Source organism: Leucopleurus acutus, assembly GCF_964270905.1.
Source record: "Leucopleurus acutus genome assembly, chromosome: 2".
Taxonomy (NCBI): domain Eukaryota; kingdom Metazoa; phylum Chordata; class Mammalia; order Artiodactyla; family Delphinidae; genus Leucopleurus; species Leucopleurus acutus.
In genome coordinates this window covers 55,358,001-55,375,802 of record NC_139143.1, presented here as the reverse complement: position 1 = coordinate 55,375,802, position 17,802 = coordinate 55,358,001, and the positions used below count along the sequence as shown (strand labels likewise).

Below are 17,802 nucleotides of genomic sequence, written 5' to 3'. Positions count from 1 at the left end.
AAAGCTATATTGCCTTTATTCTTAGTAAGTTTAAAGCAAGCAGTGTGTCATGCTTGAAAGTACGGAATAGCCCTGTGTACCTGGTTTTGTTACTAGCGAGTATTGTGACTTTGAATAAATCACACCTACATTGCTGGGACTCAATTTACTTCACTAAAAATTAGGAGAAATGGCTGAAGATTCTTTCCAGCTTGAGAATTCTGCAACTAACTCTGATGACTTAAATTTAGTATATCAAAGACTTCTAATAGAATCAAGCCTTTGAATGAATCACGAGGAGATGATGTTGAATTTTTTTATCCTAGACCTTAAAGATAAATTACTCTGTGTGAATGGGAGTTTATTTTAAACTTATTGGAACACAGCTATAGTCATTTGTTTATGTCAGGGAAGAGCAAACTTCTGTAAAAGTCCAGATAAATATTTTAAGCTTAGTGGGTCACATATATCACACATTATTTCTGTCTTATATTTATGACTCTTTAAAATTTTTACAACGTTTTTAGTTCCTGGGCCCATAGGTTCGTCAAACCCTGGTTTAAGTATTGTCAGTGAATGCTTTCACACTTGAGAGACAGAGCTGAGTAATTGTGACAGACGATGTGGCCTGCAAAGCCTAAAATATTTATTTTCTGACCCTTTATAGAAGAAGATTGGTGTCTCCTGGTCTAGGCACTTTGGGCCCATTTTCTTTCCTTTGATTTGCTTTTTGATCCTTTACTTTTCAGAAGTTAAACTCTCTTTTCTTCCCCTGTTTTAATGCCAAATGATGTTAATAATAACAACTTTGTTGAAATAGGTTATTTGCTTTGATAATGATTTGTATGTGTCTTAGTGTGTGCCTGTAATCAAGATGGTTGGCTACTTAGTTGATAAGCTGTTAAAGTATGGCTTTTGGTTAACAGTTAGAATGAAAAGGAACTTAGAACTCATAACGTACTCTGTATTTTAGGGCAGCTTTTGTACCTTACCTCTTAGTTGTTTATGTTGAGATGTTTTCTTTACTTAGACGATTTATCCTTCTGTCGTTGATAATCCTGACCTTAAATTATAGGGATTTTTGCACGCGAACATGGATCAAATAAAAAATTGGCAGCACAGTCCTGTGCGCTGTCACTTGTCAGACAACTCTACCACCTTGGAGTGATTGAAGCTTACTCTGGACTTACAAAGAAGAAAGAAGGAGAGACAGTGAGTCTTTAGACTTAGTAGCCCAAAGAGATATTGTAAGATTCAATTTAGCTTCTGTTTAATATTTGGCTAAAGAAGTTTGATAGTTCTGGGACTCTCGCCTCAAGAAATGGAAATGGCCCTACTAATCATCATTAAGTAATTCGTTCACGAGGGAACTGACTTGTTGGCTTTAGGACTATTGTAGACCTAATGTTGACTGCATACTCTTAACCCTACTGTAGTAGATTTGAGTAGTGTTTGTGTGTATGTTACATGATTTTCATGGCCATCCCTCTTCTGCAGGTGGAGCCTTACAAAGTTAACCTTTCTCAAGATTTGGAGCATCAGCTGCAGAACATCATTCAAGAGCTAAATCTTGAGATCGTGCCCCTAGTAAGCATACAGCTATTTAGTTTACCTTTGTATTGTACTTCTCTAGTCAGACAAACAACTAGTATTGTTTTTTGGTTTTGTTTTGTTTTCTGTTATTTTTAATAGCCTGATGATCCTTCTGTGCCTGTTGTACTCAACCTTGGCAAATTGGCTCATTTTGAGCCATCTCAGCGGCAGAACCAAGTGGGCGTGGTTCCTTGGTCACCTCCACAATCCAACTGGAATCCTTGGACTAGTAGCAACATTGATGAGGGGCCCCTGGCTTACGTGAGTGCAACATTATTTTTGAGATCAGACTCTCGTGTTTTACTTTTGAATATATTTCATTAGGATATCTAGATAAAAAATGATTCATTTTGAAGCTGAATTACGCTTTTGTGTGATTGTTGCCTTCTCATTTTACAGGCTACTCCAGAACAAATAAGCATGGACCTCAAGAGTGAATTAATGTATCAGCTGGAACAGGATCATGATTTGCAAGCAGTAAGTCTGTGAAGTATTTAGACATAAGGTGCTCGCAGTCTCAGAACTTTCTAGGTATGGGCAGAAGGACAGCGAATAATATGTTTTTGCCCTTTCTAGTAAGGTAGATCAAAGATACTAACCTAACTGCTCATCCTAGTTACCTCTGAGGGTAGTTGTGAGTTAAGGGCCTGTGATTCTTAAAGTGGAAGATGTGGGATAATAACTTTTTTTTTGGTAGTTTTTTGGTGTTTTCTGAATGAAACAACTTAAAATGTTAGAAGAAAGGGAATGTATATGTAATATCTAGGGAGAAAAGGAGGAAAATAAGGGTGTGGATAAGGCCAAAAGATAGATTCTTCAGAAATTTAATGGAAAGAGACCGTTCAACTAGAGGTATAAATATATACATTCTTTTATGAAAAAGTATATTTTGAATATGCAGCCAGTGGAAAGGAATAACTTTTTATAGAGATGGCAGATTTTTTTAGAATTAAGATAGTTGTTTCTAATATGTATATTGGTAGAAATTTAAGGTGTAACTTTTCTAATACAGATCTTACAGGAGAGAGAGTTACTGCCTGTGAAGAAATTTGAAAGTGAAATCCTGGAAGAAATTAGTCAAAATCCAGTTGTTATTATCCGAGGCGCTACTGGATGTGGTAAAACCACACAAGTTCCCCAGTTTATTCTAGATGACTTTATCCAGAATGACCGAGCAGCAGAGTGTAATATTGTAGTAACTCAGGTAAGTAGCAAGCCAGCTTACGAGGTGTGTGCCTGGTGTGGATAGGGTTTGAGAGGTGGAAACACCTAGGAGCCTGACCATTCCTAATTCTTTGATCAACTCCCCTTTGTAGTGACAAATTCTGAAAGTGGTAGAGTGTTAGGCCCTTTTAAATTAAAAAAAGAAAAAGGCGTGAAAGGAATTTAAGTCTGTGTTAATCTCCAGTATAACTCACGGATAAGCTAAACTGAACCATGTGAAGGATTCTTTTTGTCTGGGCTACAGGGAGTCTTTGGGCCTAGAATTGAACAAAACAGAGTACTTTCTCCTTAAGTTTACATCCAAACCTTGGTTCTCTTTATCTTATCACCTTAATGTTCAATAAAAACCAGTCAGAGCAAGAGTAGACAAGATAGAAAAAGATAGAAAAACAGATAAATGGTTGGCTTTAGCTGAATGCTTACTATACACCAGCTTCTGTTTTGTTTGTTTGTTTGTTTGTTTTAACATCTTTATTGGAGTATAATTGCTTTACAATGGTGTGTTAGTTTCTGCTTTATAACAAAATGAATCAGTTATACATATACATATGTTCTCATATCTCTTCCCTCTTGCGTCTCCCTTCCTTCCACCCTCCCTAACCCACCCCTCCAGGCGGTCACAAACCACTGAGCTGCTCTCCCTGTGCTATACGGCTACTTCCCACTAGCTATCTATTTCACGTTTGGTAGTGTATATATGTCCATGCCACTCTCTCACTTTGTCCCAGCTTACCCTTCCCCTGCCCACATCCTCAAGTCCATGCTCTAGTAGGTCTGTGTCTTTATTCCCGTCTTACCCCTAGGATCTTCATGACCTTTTTTTTTTCCTTAGATTCCATATATATGTGTTAGCATACGGTATTTGTTTTTCTCTTTCTGACTTATTTCAGTCTGTATGACAGACTCTAGGTCCATCCACCTCACTACAAATAACAATTTCGTGTCTTTTTATGGCTGAGTAATATTCCATTGTATATATGTGCCACATCTTCTTTATCCGTTGATCTGTTGATGGACACTTAGGTTGCTTCCATGTTCTGGCTATTGTAAATAGAGCTGCAGTGAACATTGTGGTACGTGACTCTTTTTGAATTATGGTTTTCTCAGGGTATATGCCCAGTAGTGGGATTGCTGGGTCGTATGGTAGTTCTATCCAGCTTCTGTTTTAAACAGTTGATATTTTTCTTTAACTCATTTAAAGTTTATGACGCTAAGATGTAAGTACTATATTATTTAATATTTCTCTTTTAGTAACTTAAGGCACAAAGAGATTTAAAATTGTCCAAGGTTAACACAGGAAGTTGTTGAAACTAGGATTCATAACCAAACAGTTGGCCTTCAGTATTCCCCCTTTTGACTGCTACATCCTGTTGTTACCTTGCTAGCAGTAAGCAGTGCCTGCAAGTTTGTTGCAGTGCTTAGGCAAGAGCAGTCTTCTTAGGTTAAAGCGGTTCCTGTCAGCTCTAACCCTGTACTTCTGGCACTTGAAAGGAGAGCATTGCAGGTAGCCAGATACTACCTCTCAGGCTGGCTCAGACCTTGACTTAGGGATTCTTAACCTGGGAAGCTTAATTGATACTCAGGGTAGAGTCATGAATCTTGAAATAGCAAAAGATGTTTGTACACATGCATTTATGTGGACATGTATAAACCATATTTTTTTAACATGTCTGAAATGAAGTATATCTTAAAATTGGCCTCTGTATTTTATAGGAGAGTTGGGTTTGGCGGGGCCTTTAAAAGATGACTGAAGGAATGCATTTAAAATGGATGATATTATAAGCTTGAAAAAAATATGATAGGTCTCCATTTTTCTGGGATAGGACCCTTAGCTTTCTTCTTCTCAAAATGTTCTTTGATTGCCCTTCTCACTCCCAAAACTGGTTATGATTTCTTTGCCTCACAGCAGAAGTTCCAACCTCAAGTACATCAATATAATATACTTGCTCTTAATGCTTATCTGATTTTTCAGGAGGTGTATTGTTCAGGAGGGCGCCATTTTACAGAAGAACTTTGAGCTCTGCTCTGCCCTCCTTCCTTACTACCACTCTCCATTTTTAAATTCAAAACAATTCAGCCATATACACAGAAATGCTGAATTCACCAAATGAGCTGAACACCTATGGTCTCACTCAGAAGTTGTTTGCATGTCATGAGTATGAAAAAAACTAACTCCCGCCCAAGTGAGAAGTGATTTTTTTTCGCCTGCTGTCTGACATCAAATCCAAATGGTTCCAGACAAAAATGGCTTCTGTTTGTTCCAGACAAAAATAATTTTTGTACTGTGGTCTTCAACTTTGTATAATTTGCTTACTAACTTGTGTCCCTTCCCAAATAATTTGGACATTTCTGGTGGTTTCATCTGTAAAATGAACAGATTTCTATACGTAGGCTGTAACAAACGTACTTCTTTTGCATATAAAACAACTTTCATTATCCACTAGTTCTTTATTTATATTGCTTCATAAAGTGATAGATTTATGAAATTGAAAGATACTTCACAGAATTATTCCATCTTTCTACTCAGGGTGGAATGTTTATAATAGATGGTCACCTTACTTCTGCTTGAAAATTTCCAGTTGTGTGGAGATGTAGCCTGTGTCTTCTGATTTTGGACAAATGACTGACCTGTCACATGAAATCGACATTCTGTGGCTTCCATCTTTTTGTCCTAGTGCTTGTCCCCAAATCAGTCTCTGATTTCTCATACCTATAGTAAGTCTTCAAAAGTTTGTATAGTGTCCTAGTATATCTCCTTTGTTTTATAAACAACTGTAGTTTAGCCATGAAGATAGAGTCTAAGGTTGTTAAGCACATTCGAAGCATCAGCATCCTACCTGAGAAGGTAGGCCTGAACATACTGATTGGTCATTGTAGAATACAGTTCTTAATAATTGTGGTATTATATAGTACTTCCGTTAAGGCAGTCTGAGACAGCATTAATAATTTTTGTAGTAATATCACTGTTGTATCATCTTTTGATTTATTCATTCATTCATTCATTTATGGCTGCGTTGGGTCTTCGTTGCTGCCTGTGTGGGTTTTCTCTAGTTGCGGCGAGCGGGGGCTACTCTTCATTGCAGTGTGCGGGCTTCTTATTGTGGTGTCTTTTCTTGTTGCGAAGCGTGGGCTCTAGGTGCGCGGGCTTCAGAAGTTGCGGCAAACGGAGTCAGTCGTTGTGGCTTGCGGGCTCTAGAGTACAGGCTCGGTAGTTGTGGCACGCAGGCTTAGTTGCTCCACAGCATGTGGGATCTTCCTGGACCAGAGCTCGAACCCGTGTCCCCTGCATTGGCAGGCAGATTCTTAACCACTGCACCACCAGGGAAGCCCTCATTTTTCCTTTTTCCTCCACTTGCAGTCATATATAGGAAACCACATGAAGTCATTACCTAAGTTTTTTATGTGCTTGGTTAAATGTATTATTTCAAGTCATAGAGCACAAGTTGAGAGATATTATGAACTAGAATAAAATAGAATGAGTAGCTCAAACCTTAACTCATAACCTTACCACCAGCTTTAGTGTAAATTCTATACCAAACTCACTGTATCCTTTTTGTGCCTTCAGGCTATTCATACTCAAGCCACTTAAAACTTAGGGTGTGAGTGTGCAACAATTGAAAATAGGAAATAGTTATTTTCTGACCTTAAAGATGTTGAGAGAGGTGAATTAAAATCGCTAGGATGTTGGGCTTCCCTGGTGGCGCAGTGGTTGAGAGTCCGCCTGCCGATGCAGGGGACATGGGTTCGTGCCCCGGTCTGGGAGAATCCCACATGCCGTGGAGTGGCTGGGCCCGTGAGCCATGTCCGCTGAGCCTGCGCGTCCGGAGCCTGTGCTCCGCAACGGGAGAGGCTATAACAGTGAGAGGCCCGCGCACCGCAAAAGAAAAAAAAAAATTGCTAGGATGCAAATCAAGTATGTTAAATTAACATCTGTGAATATTTTGGCAGTCCTGCACGTACCCCAAGGTACCATCATTTCAGGATACAGCTGTCTGTCATGTAAAATAAACTCAGAACTTAGAAAATAGAGAAAGTGGAGTCTGGTATATTTTGTGATATCTGATGCCTTAGAAATCTTGTATTTTATTGCAGCCTAGTTTTATTACCATGTATTTAAATACCCAGATGAGAAATAGGGGTGCAAAGTTCTGAAAGCAGTACTCTTTCAGTTACAGATTGCTAAGAAGAGAAATTACAGTTCTGGATAAATGTCAAGAGGGGTATAAAGGATGCAGATTTTGAATACTGCAAAAGAACACTTTGAGACAGGCCTTTAGCTGCTTGTGGTATGGAAAGTTTTACCGGTAATATTAGCTGTTTTAATTAATTAAAGTGAACATAGAATTGTGAAGAAGAGGTAATCACTTAGAACTAACTACTGCTATGGCTGGTCTCCAGGCAAGAGTAATAAGATTGTACAGAGCAAATGAGAGCAGATAAATACGCAGTGAAAATGTAAAGAAAAGCTCATCTGCTGGAGGATAATTTGAAGTATTCTGTTGGAATGACTTAACATTATCCCTTGCTTTCATCACCACTACTTTTTACTAGTCTCACTTAAATGGGTTATTCTGTTACTTAATCCAAATACAACATAAAATTATAACAAGAGGCAGAATAATTGGGAAAAGGCTTAGTTGGAAGTAAAGAAAATTTGTATTACATCTGAAGTCATGTATATGAATTTAGGCAAAATACCTTTACCTGTGAACTTGTGTTTTTATCTATTAGAACGGGAAAAAAATCTCATTGTTATTCTGAAGCACAAATAAAATAGTACATGCAGTCATGGTTTTTACTGTTGTTACACAGATGTTAATTATGATTGTTCTGGGGGGTCTCTGTAGTCTTGAATCTTTATATTTATTTATAGAATATAGAATATTTCTATATACTATAGAATATTTAAGAGAGGATAAGTTAAACCATATGTGGAAAGGTAGTTCTGCGGGTGTAGAAAGAAGGTGAACCTTGCTTTGTATTTATTCATTGTAGGACAGTATGTAAAACAGTTACTGAATATCCAAGGGAAAAGAGAGAAAATATTCAGGGGATAAATAGAGCAACCTATTTATAGGTTATCAGGTAGCACGCAGTCTGAGAAGTGTTTAAACATTAATAGTCTTTTACATTAAGCATTGTTCTCCCACACAAAATGCGTATCCTGTGGATATTTATAATGAGCTAAGAATTATACTGAGAATAAGATTTTATTTTTAGTTTCTTTTTTCTGACTCTAAAAGTATTATATACCCATTGGGGAAAAAATTAGAAAATAAAGTAAATTTTAAAAGAAACCAAAGCCCATGCAGAATCCCACCATCCAGAAGTAATCATTTTTACTTTTGGCCTTTATGCTTTCAGACTTCATGTACATATACTGTATGTATACCATCCTAACTTGTCCCCTTTATGTAACAGCACACCTGCTATTAAAGCAACAGAATAATTTTCTAATGACTTCATAATTTTCCATTTTATGCATATACGTTTATTTTATTCTTAAATGATGGAGATACTTTAAGATTGTTTCTAATATTTTGATATTTATGTATGCTGGGATGAATATACTTGTACATACATTTTATATTCTCATTGGATTATTTCATTGGAATAAATTCCTAGACCTGGAATTGTTGGGTCAAAGGGTATGCATATTTAAGTTTTATGCATTTTGCCATACTCCCCTCAGGAAGAATCATACTGATTTCCAGTTGGATCAGTTATGAATAAAAGAAGCACTTCTCTTTTTAATATGTATTTTAAATGTTTATTTTGAAGTTAGGGCTGTTGAAATTGGAAGGTGGTAAGTTAGAGAAGCATACAAAACATGGAAAGGAGATTGTAGGGTCATTTGTTTCTTTGCTGTTTGAATAGTCATCTTGATATTGATGTTTTCTACTTTTACTCAAGGAAATTTGGCCAGTAGGGCTTCTGAAGATGGTTGTTTTAGCACTTCTTATGTTAATTTGTAACAGCCTCTGTCGTGGATGTCTTGGGAGGTGAGGACTGTACCCATATTCACTTTAAAAGGCTGGAAACTACAAGGGTGATTGACCTGAAAGTAGCCTCAAGCTGGTAAAAGCAATCCTTGAGTATCCAGTAGCATAGAAATACACCTCAGAAGAGTCCAATATCCTAACTGAGTTGAAGTTTTTCCAGAAGCCAGCTATTTAGTAGAAATGTTGAAAACTATAGGAAAGACAAAAGGAGAGAAAAGCGATAATAGTGTTGAGCATTTACCTATTCTTTGTAGAATGCAAAGAACTTCTTGAAAATGCCCAAAAACTTTGTATTTTATACCTTCAGTGGAATATCATCTTCACATTCCCTGACATAAGTATATAGCAGAATGCTTCTCTTTATGGACAAATGCATAACTCAGTCCTTCATGTAACACTTTTATTCAGAGTTAGTGAGGTGCAGAGAACTGGTTGGCAATGGTCATTAAAAGCTAGCATTGTTCAGCGAAACAAGGCACATAAACCAGAAAGAATATAAGCTCAGGAAAATGTACAGTATGTTCGAGATGGCATCTTCTAATCCCTTACCTTGCTGGACAGGGTAAATATGAACTAGGTGATTGTACACTTCACCTGTATGTGTTACTAGCCACATACCATAAGAGACTCTTGTGTTAGGGGATATAGAAATTAATATATCGTGTTTTATATTAATTCAAAGGATGTTGAGGGCTTCCCTGGTGGCGCAGTGGTTGAGAGTCCACCTGCTGATGCAGGGGACACGGGTTCGTGCCCCGGTCCGGGAAGATCCCACATGCCACGGAGCGGCTGGGCCCGCGAGCCATGGCCGCTGAGCCTGCGCGTCCGGAGCCTGTGTTCCACAGCGGGAGAGGCCACAACAGTGAGACGCCCGCGTACTGCAAAAAAAAAAAAAAAGGATGTTGATAGCTCTAGTGAAGCTACTGGTTTTTTGGTTTGGGGGTTTTTTTGGTTTGGTTGGTTTTTGTTTTTTAAGATTGTATTAGCCTCTGATTTCCTAAATGGTCATGTCATATAACCTGGGGTATAATCACATAGGTACTTAACTAAATATGGAACTCGGAAAAAACTTTCTCAGTCTAGGAACTAAAATACAGTCTATCATCAGGAACTTTTTGACAAAGTCAAATACAAGGCAACCTGGAAGCATTTAGTCTAAATCTGCATGTACCTCCATAGCTATACATTCAGGATATCATAATAGCCATGGTATCCACCAAGTAAATGCTGTTTTGTGTACTTAGAAGACAGGGGACACTTTGGAAGTTTTCATAAAAGTTAAGGTCCAACACTTAAAATTTTAACCCATAATTGTCCTTAGGGTTCAGCATATTTATTGCTAACAGCATGTATATTGCTGGAAAAGGTAATATACACTCAGTTTTCCCAGCTACATAAGCTCATCAAAACGAGGAGTGATTTCATTGAGGTGTTTTTTTTATCTCTAGCACCTTTTGTGGCACGTGATATCAATACAGATAAGCTATGACTGCTTTATGAGTTAATAAGTGAATGAATCGTAGATATGGCAAAGGAGGTTGTTCACCTTCCTAATAACCCGTACATCTCAGTTGAATAGTTCTTTAAACACAGTGCAGTGTGCCTGCACTGTGGTAGGAAGTTATAAGAACAAGCTCTCCACGTGTGATCTGTTTGCTTCCCTACTGGAAAATCACTTGATACCATTTAAGAGTTAGGGCCAATGGTGAAGAAATTTTATTTTCTATAAAACCTTGGAATCACTTTATATACAAAATGAAAAACAGCATTTTTAACTGTCTACAATAGAATTAAGTGGTATTTTTTTTGTTTCTTTAATAAACTTTGGAGCTTCCTAAATGTTATCACTACTATTATTGTTTCTGTTGATTACTGAGCTGGCAGTGGGTCAGATTTACGACAGTGATTTAATAACCCTAGTAAACAAGTGTAACTAATTTTGTATCTTTTAAATCACTTTTTTTTTTGTCTTGTCTCAGCCCAGGAGAATCAGTGCAGTTTCCGTGGCAGAGCGAGTTGCATATGAGAGAGGAGAAGAGCCTGGAAAAAGTTGTGGCTATAGTGTTCGATTTGAGTCTATACTTCCCCGCCCTCATGCCAGTATAATGTTTTGTACTGTGGGTCAGTAATCTGTTTTATTTTGGCTTTTCACTTGGGGTTTACATTGTGTTTGTGAAGAAAACTTGATAATAGCACAGAATGACTGGAAATAATAAATCAAGAACCCAGTTTCAGAATTCTTGTTTAAATAGAACTTTTGGCAATTTTTTTCTTCATGGAGGGTGTTATGTACCTGCTGGCTGTTGTAGTGCAGAGCAAATGAAATCAGCTTAGGTTGCTGGAACTGTTAAATATGTTTTCATTAGACAAATGTGTTACAGACTACATGATCACTTCTTTAATAATTTAAATATACCAATGATTATTTATTTCCTAAAACGCTGGGGTTATAGTAGTTGAAGCATAGTTGATGGTCTAGAAATCGGTTTCTTTGCACTTTTCCTTACCTCCCTACTTTAAACATAGAAACTCATCTCCAGTGTTTACTTTGATTTTCTTTTCAAGGTGTACTCCTAAGAAAATTAGAAGCAGGCATTCGAGGAATCAGTCATGTAATTGTAGATGAAATACATGAAAGAGACATAAATGTAAGTAACTTGAGAGTGATGGTAAGGTACCAGCGCTAAAATTCTGAATAAAGAGAAATGAAGTAGAATGTCTTTATTTTATTTCCATTTTCCCATAGCTTACAACTTCTATCAAAATTATGAACTTCAGTCACTAAGATATTGGACACCTTTTTTAGCAAAGCCATTAAACCCTTTTTTTCCCTTTGTTAAAGCACAGAGTTCTAAAAGTAAAGACCTCTTCTTATTGTAAAGTAAGTATTATTGCAGTGATCATTAAGTTAGCATAATTCAGCAACTGAACTAATGATTTATCACTGAATAGCTGATGGAATTTTAATAACCAGTTTTTCTTTGAATTGAAAATTTATCTGTGATAAACTTCACATTGTTTTCCCCCTGCCGCCTGGCTTGTGGGATCTTAGTTCCCTGACCAGGGATCAAACCCGGGCCCATGGCAGTGAAAGCGCCGAGTCCAAACCACTGTACAGCCAGGGAATTTCCACAGTTTTAAATTTAATATAGTTAATGGTGTGTTTTCGGATGTTTGCAGCTTTAGTCTTTTCCAACATTAATGATAATCATGCCAGAAATAAGAAAAAACTAGAATTTTTTTCACACCCTATCCTCTTTTTTTTTTTCACCCTATCCTCTTTTGGTCCTTGGCAAAACTTGTATAGAATTAACTTATTATACAATTGTATAATTCAGAGATTGATACCATAAATCAGTGACTTGTTTTTATGGCACTGTTTTACATATCCACACGAAGGTATTAGTGGGTGGACAGTATGTCATTCAGACTGTTTCCAAGCTACTGTTACTTAAAACATTCATTGGAGCTCATCCTCTTTAGAAAATAATTCCATAGCCGTTGTTGTTCATCATACTTGGTTTTAGCAAAATTTTGATCTTTATGGTTGAGCTAAAGCAAGTAAGAAAGTTTGCATGGTCTTTCAGATGACCTTTTTAAATCAAATCTGTTCCGTAGGATAAAATTTTTGCTGCTTTTGTCATTCAGAATCTTTTGAAAACTAATGTTTTCCCCCCCAATTAACTTAATCATAATAAATGTTTCAGTATTTTCTTTACTAGCATGGTAACATACCAATGTTCTTAGAGTTTAAATTATTCCAGGTCACACTAGAAACATCATGGATCATCATTACTAGTTTCCCCCAAAATAAGTGGCTTTGGTCAACTTTTCTTGAAAGATTGTCTATATTAATGTATTATTCACAGTAAAAATGGAAAAACACCTTTGCAGAAACATATGTTCTTTTTCAGATGAACCTTATCTAAACGTCACTTTACGGGGAAAACCCAAGAGAACTTAAAAGACCAATTATTAGAAATAATAGGGGACTTCCCTGGCGGTCCAGTGGTTGGGACTCTGCACTTCCACTGCAGGGGGCACGGGTTCAATCCCTGGTCGGGGAATAAGGATCCCACATGCCGCACGGCCGAAAAAAAGAGAAACACTTAGCAATATGGCTGGGAGAAAAAGTTAATATACAAAAGTCTGTTGCATTGTGTACATTACAAACAGCTAGAAAACAACTAAAGATACCACTGCGCTAGTCAGAATGTCAAACACCTAAGACTAAGTCCAACAAAAAGATATGCAGAACCTATACAGGAAAAATAAAACTTCATTACAAGACATTAGAAAAGACCAGATTGTGTTCATGGCCAATATAATATAGATGTCAGTTTGCCTGAAGTTGATCCACATCTGAATGCAATTCTAATCCATTCCCAGTAGGTTTTGTTAATAGGCTGATTATAAATACCTATAGGGAAGATTTATGGCCAAAAATAACAAGGACTCCTGTAGAAGAGCAGAATGAAGGGTCTTGCTTTACAGATCTCAGGACTTAATTTGAACCTATAATAATCAGTATAGTAGATGAGATGACAGTTTGACCAACAACAATACAGAGTGTAGAAACAGATTGTGTGTTGCATGCAGCTTCGGTATAATAGAGTGAGTGACAGATGGCATGTCAGATCAGTGGAAAGGGAATGGACTGTTCAGTAAATGGAGCTGAAACAGTTGGTCATCCATAAGCAAATACTTGAACTTGGATCCTTACCTTATAACCAGATACAGAAATCAGCTCCAGATAAGGACTTAAATGCCAAAGCAGTTTTAAAACTCTTGAGTAGAATATATAAGTAGACATCTAGACAGCACTGTCCAGTAGAAATATAATGTGGCCTACACATGCAGTTTTTAATTTTCTAGCATCATATTTTAAAAGGTGAAAAAAACAGGTAAAATTAACTCAGTATATTTTCATCATGTAGTCAATATAAAAAATATATTGACTTTTTTTTGCGGGTTTTTTTCATATTAAGTCTTCAAAATCTGTCTGTGTATTTTACACTTAGAACACATCTCAGTTTAGACCAGGCACATTTTATGTGCTCAGTAGCCACAACTATATTGGGCAACATAGTTCTATACTTTCTGGAAGAATTTCTTAGAACATGAAATGCATTAACCATGAAACAAAAGACTGAGGTATTCATCTATATTAAGATTAAGATCGTGTATTCATTCGAAGGATACTTTAAGGAAAACCACAAGCTAGAAGATTCCAATATAGCCAACAAAGGATTAGTATAGAAAATATAAACACCTCCTACAAATCAGTAAGCAAAGTACAGATGACTCAGTAGAAAAACAAGGAAATAGGCATTTTACAAAGAGGAATGATATTTGGCTAGTACATATGATGGGGTGTTCAGTCTCATTGGCGAATAGGAAAGTGCACACCAAGACCATAATAAGGTACATCTACTTTATATCCATTTGGTTAATAAAATTTTAAGTGATGATGCCAAGTATTGGAGAATATAAATATCAGCAGGATCTCTTATCCATTGCTCATAGTGGTTGATGAACTGGTGGAATGCCTTAGGAAAACAGTTGAGCATTATCTGCAAAAGTTCAACATTTACACATCCTATGAGTGCAGTTCCATACCTACACTTACCCACAGAAACTTGGCGAATGTACTGTAGGAGACATGAACTAGGATGTTCAGAGTAGCAAATGTTTGTAAGAGTAAAATCCCGGAAACAACCCACATACTTGCAGCAGTTACCACCAGAAATCTACTGGTGAATTAATGGGTACATACACACAGTGGGATATTTAAATAGTCATCAGAAAGAATAACTCTGGTGATTCACACGTGGGTGAGTCTTAGCATCGCTATAGGATGTGAAAAAGGAAATCCCTAAAGATTACATAAAATATCATACCTTCTCATAAAGTTAAGAATAGGTAAATCAGGGCTTCCCTGGTGGCGCAGTGGTTGGGGGTCTGCCTGCCAATGCAGGGGATGTGGGTTTGTGCCCCGGTCCGGGAAGATCCCACATGCCACGCAGCCTGCGCATCCGGAGCCTGTGCTCCGCAACGGGAGAGGCCACAACAGTGAGAGGCCCGCATACCGCAAAAAAAAAAAAAAGAATAGAATAGGTAAATCTTAAAATATATGTATGGATGCATATATATGTATGTATGTCTAGTTAGATATGCATATAGATCAGAGGAAAGGTATATGAAAAGGACTAAAAAGATTCAGGATGGTGGATTTCTCTATTTGGGGAGACAGAGTGATGGACTTGAAGACCCCATAGCTAGAGAAAGGTTTTATTAGAGTTCTAGCTTTCATGTTGTTGTTTGGTGGGTTGATGGAAACTTTACATTATTAAATAATAAATGTCTCGACCATTTTGTTTGAATGGACTAAATATAGCCTTTTCAGCATTTGTAAGATTCACTTTACAGGTGATTGGAAAACTGATTTTTGGCACATCATGGCTTTCCCCTTTTCTCTAGTAGTTTGTGCAACTGAAAATATAAATTTCACTGAAAATTTCCTCTCGTTAATGTTTTTTTTTTTCTCTTCCCTTCCCTTCCCCTACCCTAGTAGCGCTCATTTCTAATTCCCACGAGTAGGCTACAACTGTTCTTAAAAATACTGTTACCGTATCCCACTGTAATCCTTCATCTTACTTCTACAAGCCACCCAAGAAACTGAATTTCACTGATATCTTGTGGCTTATTAACACAAGAAATCTTTTAGCTGTACCTTGTGAGCAAGGACTTTTCAATGCATTTATTTTTCCATTTGTGTTTGTGTTTTAATAGACTGACTTCCTTTTGGTAGTGTTGCGTGATGTCGTTCAGGCATATCCTGAAGTTCGCATTGTTCTCATGTCTGCTACTATTGATACGAGCATGTTCTGTGAATATTTCTTCAGTTGCCCGATCATTGAAGTTTATGGGAGGACTTACCCAGTTCAAGGTAAATATCGTGGGGGTGGGATGGGAGGGTGAATATTTTTTGTAGTGTGGATTTTCTTAATCCTAGAGATTGGAGTAATAGTTTAAAGGATATTTAAAATAAAATCCAAATCAGGGTATCAAATGCATCATAGCGTTCTTGGGGTTTTAGTCAAGGAGTAGTGAGTTTCGTTTACAACTTGAGGAGTTTGCATATCCAGTGAATTTCCTGTCCTTACAGCTAAAGTTAACTTGTAAGATTTTATAGTCGAGTGTAAATTAATATGTCTATAGATGTTCATGGGAAATAACTGTTAAAAGTTTAAGCAGCCAGGGTCAAATTAACTAGAGAATCAATCTTTCCTAGAGCCAGAGCAGGCAGATTTTGAAGTGAGATTAAGATGAGAGTTTCAAGGTCAAATATTTCTGATTGTTAAGAGTTTATTTAGAAGATTTTGTCATTACCATTTTCTAGAATAGTCATCTAGTAGCTTGGTTTTAAAAATTACAGCACAGTTTAATTGAGGGCATGAAAATAAGCTAAAAATTTTTCAGTGTACATATGAAATGATGAATGGCTACGTCAGGATGCTAACTTGAAATTCAGAAGGTGAGGGTAGCTCTGAAATAAAAGTCAGTGCGCTCATATCTCACGAGGGTTAATAATGGTTAATAATGCTGCAACTGCTTTGCATGCGTACTGGCGTTGAAAAAATAATTAAATGGATGACAGATGGTGGGAACCAGGTTTACTGCTGGAGTGGGAGGTTACAGGTAAGTATGAGGGAAGGCTTGAGTGAACCCTGTGGTACTGGATTACAATTGGAGACATTAGTGAGAACTCGTGTTTAGATAGAAATGGATAGATACAAAACTAAATATACATGTGTATGGATTAGCATACATAGATATATTTTCTAGCTCTGTCTGCTGAGCAGGCCTAGAAGTAATGACATCCCAGTAGCAAGGATCATGTTTCCAACACCCAGATCATGTTTCCAATACCATTCTCCAGTTAAAGGAACCAGATGCCCTTGAAGAAATGACTGATTCTGAAGCTGAGGCAGGGAATATACAAGATGAGCCTGAAACATCTTATAGTGACAGAAAGTAAGGAAGTGCTTTAAAAAAATAAAAAAACAGTGAAGGGGACAAAGGGACATAGGAGTCAACATGAAAGCTCTCAGTGCCCAAAAATGGAATAGTTGGAACAAAAAAGTAGAAAACGTAGTATTGGATTATAACCTAAAGTATAGAATAGATACCCATGAATTTATATGGTGGTTGAATAAATAAGTGGGTAATAAAGACAAAGCTGTCATATGGAAGAACTAGAAAAAAATTACGTAGATACTCTCTCTTAGCAAAGTGATGCTTAACTCCTTCAGTGTGTGCTGTGCTTAATGAATTGCTTCCAAAGAGTAGAGTATGGAAAGGGGGAAACGAGTCACTCAACGATGGAGTTAACTTGGCAAACACTACCTCAGGTTGATCCAGTTTAATGTCATCGGTGATGAGTCATGTTGATAGTATGTACCTTTGATATAATGAGATGAGAATGGTACTTTGGGGCTCTAAGGGTATAGAGGGGGAAGTGTTTAGATTATGAGATACTTCTGAAACACTTCTGGAACACTTCAAAGAACCTCAGGAGCATAATTGATCAGTAGATGTTCCAACCTTCGCGTTGAAGTCCTTTTTTAAGAGTAATAACTAAAAGGAACCCATTTTTACCTGTACATCCTGATAGAGGAAGGATGGACTATGGTATATTATTGTATTGATAGTAATTTTTCTCTATATATAACACCCACACTGGGAGTATACAACATAGAGCACAATATGCATTCCATGAATGTTTGATTGAATATTGTGTATAGCGGATACCCTGACTGGCTTTGTGGGAACATGTATAAGAGATACCTCACCCTCCTCCAAGGTTCAAGAGATGGAAACACTGAGTTTGATTGGAAAAAGAGTTTATTGACACTGAAGTTTCTTGGCAGTTGTGAAGAATCAGATGGAAGGGTATGAAGTAGTTTTGAATTATGAATTAGAAAATGAGTTTTAAAGACTG

The 17,802-nt window shown here is 37.1% G+C and overlaps 1 protein-coding gene across 2 annotated transcripts in view; it reads left to right on the top strand.

Moving 5' to 3' along the window:
- DHX9 (DExH-box helicase 9) overlaps positions 1 to 17,802 on the top strand; it is a 54,409-nt gene that overhangs the window by 23,338 nt on the left and 13,269 nt on the right. For both annotated transcript variants that reach the window (XM_082833828.1, XM_082833829.1), the window contains exons 8-15: positions 1,055 to 1,191; positions 1,477 to 1,566; positions 1,672 to 1,833; positions 1,972 to 2,049; positions 2,585 to 2,776; positions 10,778 to 10,919; positions 11,364 to 11,446; positions 15,591 to 15,747. In XM_082833828.1, coding sequence (XP_082689954.1) covers positions 1,055 to 1,191; positions 1,477 to 1,566; positions 1,672 to 1,833; positions 1,972 to 2,049; positions 2,585 to 2,776; positions 10,778 to 10,919; positions 11,364 to 11,446; positions 15,591 to 15,747 — 1,041 coding nt within the window. The remainder of the gene's footprint in view (positions 1 to 1,054; positions 1,192 to 1,476; positions 1,567 to 1,671; positions 1,834 to 1,971; positions 2,050 to 2,584; positions 2,777 to 10,777; positions 10,920 to 11,363; positions 11,447 to 15,590; positions 15,748 to 17,802) is intronic.